At 45.7% G+C, this 5,244-nt stretch overlaps 1 protein-coding gene across 1 annotated transcript; it reads left to right on the plus strand.

The window, feature by feature from the left end:
* The first annotated feature begins 526 nt into the window (after positions 1–526).
* RAG1 (recombination activating 1) lies at positions 527–4,367 on the plus strand. Its single transcript, XM_059140049.1, has one exon. The coding sequence runs from the start codon at positions 531–533 to the stop codon at positions 3,660–3,662; it is 3,132 nt and encodes a 1,043-aa protein (XP_058996032.1). The 5' UTR covers positions 527–530; the 3' UTR covers positions 3,663–4,367.
* Positions 4,368–5,244: the final 877 nt, after the last annotated feature.

The following is a 5,244-nucleotide window of genomic DNA, read 5'->3' on the forward strand; positions in this document are numbered from 1 at the left end:
AGGAAATAAACAAACAACCTCCTGGGAGACTGCTTTAAAAAGCTGGAAATATATTGTCCAGCTAGTGCAATGAGGCTAATACAATGCAGGAAATATGACTTTTCCATGGTTTTACTAGCCAGTTTTTCCTTGTATTTATTCCACAAATAAAAAAAATATTCAGCCCTAGTATGTACTAGGAATGTTGGAGAGATAGAGATGAATCACTCAGAGAGTCTGTCCTCAAAGACCTTAAGGTTTTGGTGGCAAGAAAATAAGATCATACAAATATACATAAAATGAACCACAGAGGTGCATGTTGGTAAAGATGACCATGGACATGGTCAAAGCAGAGAATGACTGTTCTCTGCTGTATACTCAGCACCTAACAGAGTATATTAAAATAAGAGGTTTAATAAGTAACTTTTTGGATCAATGAATGAATGAATAGTTGAATGTATTAATTTGCATTCCTTCTAAGATGCATCAGTGGGATATCGAATTTTTTCTTCATCTGACTTTTTTCATTGTTCTCAGGAATCTCAGCCAGCATGGCTGTCTCTTTGCCACCCACCCTGGGACTCGCTTCTGCCCCAGATGAAATTCAGCATCCGCATATTAAATTTTCAGAATGGAAATTTAAACTATTCAGGGTGCGATCTTTTGAAAAGGCACCCGAAGAGGCTCAAAAAGAAAAGAAAGTTTCCTCTGAGGGGAAACCCTCTCTGGAGCAATCTCCAGCAGTCCCGGACAAGGCTGATGGTCAGAAGCCAGCTCTGAGTCAACCAGCAGTAAACGTTCACCCTAAGTTTCTGAAGAAATCCCATGATGACAGGAAAGAAAGAGACAAAGCCATCCACCAAGCCAACCTTCGACATCTCTGCCGTATCTGTGGGAATTCTTTTAAAACTGATGAGCACAATAGAAGATATCCAGTCCATGGGCCCGTGGATGGTAAAACCCAAGTCCTCTTACGAAAGAAGGAAAGGAGAGCTACATCCTGGCCAGACCTCATTGCCAAGGTCTTCCGGATGGATGTGAAAGCAGATGTTGACTCCATCCACCCCACTGAGTTCTGCCATAACTGCTGGCGCATCATGTACAAGAAGTTTAGCAGTGCCCCATGTGAGGTTTCCTTCCCAAGGAATGTAACCATGGAGTGGCACCCCCACACACCATCCTGTGACATCTGCCGCGTTGCCCACCAGGGACTCAAGAGGAAGAGCCATCAGCCAAACATGCAGCTCAGCAAAAAACTCAAAACTGCGGTTCACCGAGCTAGAAGAGCCCGTCGGCACAAGAGAAGAGCGAAGGCAAGGATTAGCAGCAAAGAAGTGATGCAGAAAATTTCCAGCTGCAGTCATATACATCTTAGTACCAAGCTTCTTGCCGTGGACTTCCCGGCACACTTTGTGAAATCCATCTCCTGCCAGATTTGTGAACACATCCTGGCTGACCCCGTGGAGACCACCTGTAAGCACGTGTTTTGCAGGATCTGCATTCTCAGATGCCTGAAAGTCATGGGCAGCTACTGTCCCTGTTGCCAATATCCCTGCTTCCCTACCGACCTGGAGAGCCCAGTGAAGTCCTTTCTGAGCATCTTGAATTCCCTGATGGTGAAATGTCCAGCCAAAGAGTGCAACGAGGAGATCAGCTTGGAAAAATACAATCACCACGTGTCAAGCCACAAGGAATCCAAGGAGACTTTGGTGCATATTAACAAGGGGGGTCGGCCCCGCCAGCATCTCCTGTCCTTGACCCGAAGGGCTCAGAAGCACCGCCTGAGGGAGCTCAAGCTTCAAGTCAAGGCTTTCGCGGACAAAGAAGAAGGTGGAGATGTGAAATCGGTGTGTCTGACCTTGTTCCTGCTGGCGCTGAGGGCCAGGAATGAGCACAGGCAGGCGGACGAGCTGGAGGCCATCATGCAGGGACGGGGCTCTGGCCTGCAGCCAGCTGTCTGCCTGGCCATCCGTGTCAACACCTTCCTCAGCTGCAGTCAGTACCACAAGATGTACAGGACTGTGAAAGCCATCACTGGGAGGCAGATTTTTCAGCCTTTGCATGCCCTTCGGAATGCTGAGAAGGTCCTCCTGCCGGGCTACCACCCCTTTGAGTGGCAGCCGCCTCTGAAGAACGTGTCCTCCAGCACCGACGTGGGCATTATTGATGGCCTGTCAGGGTTGTCCTCCTCTGTGGACGATTACCCCGTGGACACCATTGCGAAGCGGTTCCGCTACGATTCAGCTTTGGTGTCTGCTCTGATGGACATGGAGGAAGACATCCTGGAAGGCATGAGAGCCCAAGACCTTGATGACTACCTCAATGGCCCTTTCACCGTCGTGGTGAAGGAGTCTTGCGACGGAATGGGAGACGTGAGCGAGAAGCACGGCAGCGGGCCCGTGGTTCCAGAAAAGGCTGTTCGGTTTTCGTTCACGGTCATGAAAATTACGATAGCACATGGCTCTGAACATGTGAAGGTGTTTGAAGAAGTCAAACCCAACTCTGAACTGTGCTGTAAGCCCCTGTGTCTCATGCTGGCGGATGAGTCTGACCACGAGACCCTGACGGCCATCCTGAGTCCTCTCATTGCTGAGCGGGAGGCCATGAAGAACAGTCAATTAATGCTTGAGATGGGAGGCATCCTTCGGAGTTTCAAGTTCATCTTCAGGGGCACCGGCTACGATGAGAAACTCGTGCGGGAAGTCGAAGGCCTCGAGGCTTCTGGCTCAGTCTACATTTGTACCCTTTGTGACGCCACCCGCCTAGAAGCGTCTCAAAATCTCGTCTTCCACTCCATCACCAGAAGCCACTCCGAGAACCTGGAGCGCTATGAGGTGTGGCGTTCTAACCCGTACCACGAGTCCGTGGAAGAGCTGCGGGACCGGGTGAAAGGGGTCTCATCGAAACCTTTCATCGAGACGGTCCCTTCCATTGATGCGCTCCACTGTGACATTGGCAATGCAGCCGAGTTCTACAAGATTTTCCAGCTAGAGATAGGGGAGGTGTACAAAAATCCCAACGCCTCCAAAGAGGAAAGGAAGAGATGGCAGGCTACGTTGGATAAGCATCTCCGGAAGAAGATGAACCTGAAACCGATCATGAGGATGAACGGCAACTTTGCCAGGAAGCTCATGACCAAAGAGACTGTTGAAGCAGTCTGTGAGTTAATTCCCTCTGAGGAGAGGCACGAAGCTCTGAGGGAGCTGATGGACCTTTACCTTAAGATGAAGCCTGTGTGGCGATCATCGTGTCCTGCCAAAGAGTGCCCCGAATCTCTCTGCCAGTATAGCTTCAATTCACAGCGTTTTGCTGAGCTCCTCTCTACCAAGTTCCAGTATAGATATGAGGGCAAAATCACCAATTATTTTCACAAAACCCTGGCACATGTCCCTGAAATTATTGAGAGAGATGGCTCCATTGGGGCATGGGCGAGCGAGGGAAATGAGTCTGGCAACAAACTGTTCAGGCGCTTCCGAAAAATGAACGCCAGACAGTCCAAGTGTTATGAGATGGAAGACGTCTTGAAACACCACTGGCTGTATACCTCCAAATACTTGCAGAAGTTTATGAATGCTCATAATGCATATAAAAACTCCGGGTTTACCTTAAGCTCACAGGCAGGCGTAGGGGACCCCTTAGGCTTAGAGGACTCTCCGGAAACTCAAGATTCGATGGAATTTTAAGGAGGGCAGCTGCTTTTGAGTTGGTTTTGCAAATCAGTTTTCTTCTGGGTTGCACTGAGACCCCCTCCTCACATGCTTCAGTCCTGTGTGTAGGGTTTCGCCACCCAGGCAGTGGTAGACGGGAGAGGCCCGCGGTGCTACATGCATGTCAGGAATGGATAACTGATGAGCTGATTGCTGGAGCCGTTTAGGGAGTTCAGAAAAGCAACAGGAGAAATCAGTCATTTGAAAGCTCAGTAACTCAGAACAGGAGTAACTGCAGGGGACCAGAGATGAACAAAGATGTGCATTGTGTGTGACTGAGTGACATGGAAAATCATAGCCAAGGTTGTCAAAAAACAGCCCAGGAAGCCAGGAAAGGAATTTGTTTTGTGGTTTCCATTCTCTACCCCTTCAATTTATTATACTTTGTATTGAGATACACATGTTTGTTTGTTTGTTTTTTTATACCATTTCTGGAGAATTCTTTATTTTGTAAATTTTGCAGATCTGGGCTTATGCCACAAGATTAAAAAATCTTTAAAAGCTTTTCAGATTTCTTTAATAAGAACATCTTACACACTTGTATGACATGATGGCCTTCGCAGAGTGCCTCAGTGCGTTTTCTTACTTGGTACATTTATGCAGAAATACCCTACATCCAGGAAATTTTTGGAAAGTCAGCCCTCTTCTGGGTTTCAATGATGTCACCATGGAGTGACCTTAAGAGTTTAGGAGGTCATCTGTGACTATGACTTTTTTCAGGAATAAAGTTGGAAGAATAAAACTGTTATCTACAGTTATTAAGTCTTCTGATAATTCATTTTTACTTAGCTGTCGGTAGCCAAGTACGATTTTTATTTTTGTTTTTTTTTTAAATTTCATTTAATTTAGCATCTCTGATGCTCGTATAGAATCTTAAAGCCACAGAGGCTTTTAAGATCTGGGTTGACTCACTGTGTAAAAACAGGTTTAATGTCTTACCAAAAATTTCTGCCAGATTTTTCTCCATGTGAAACCTGAGTCAGTTTTACTAAATCCAGATTTCATGGAGTCCTTCCCTCTGAAGTGTGTCACTCTTTCTATTAAGATCAGTTTACTTTCAGTGCATTCAGATTTTTGGAGCAGGATACTTTTCTACTTTTCTCACCTGCTAAATTTAGACGAAGCCTGTTCATAGCACAGAGGAAGAGTTAACATTTGTTAGAGTGTTTTTTTTCCTCATTTTTAAATATTTTCACATTCATTTTGCTTTGTTTGTCCTCACAACAACTCTGTGAGGGTAGACATTGTTACTATTCCCACTTGAGGGAGAGTTAAATAATCTGTCCAAAGTTACAGTGATAATAAATGTCTAATCTGGAATTTGAGCTCAGGCCTTTTGTCTCCAAATTCCATACTCTTTCTACTAAAAAAAATTAACCACCATCTTTTTTTTTTTTTTTTTTTTTTTTTTTTTTTAAATAAGGCAGTGTCATAATTCGCTTAGGATCCCCAACTAATCACTGCAGTTTACAATTCTTGGGAGTGGGGATGGTGGGTTGATAAGTCATTATTGTGCTTTGGGCCTTTTGATAGGAGAAAGTGATGGGAAAGCTCCTGA

The sequence above is a fragment of the Mustela lutreola genome, chromosome 1 (assembly GCF_030435805.1).
Source record: "Mustela lutreola isolate mMusLut2 chromosome 1, mMusLut2.pri, whole genome shotgun sequence".
In the NCBI taxonomy this organism is placed as follows: Eukaryota; Metazoa; Chordata; class Mammalia; order Carnivora; family Mustelidae; genus Mustela; species Mustela lutreola.

Bases quoted from the DNA above. Each gene is read 5' to 3' on its own strand.
- RAG1 (XM_059140049.1), top strand. From the start codon at position 531: ATGGCTGTCTCTTTGCCACCCACCCTGGGACTCGCTTCTGCCCCAGAT.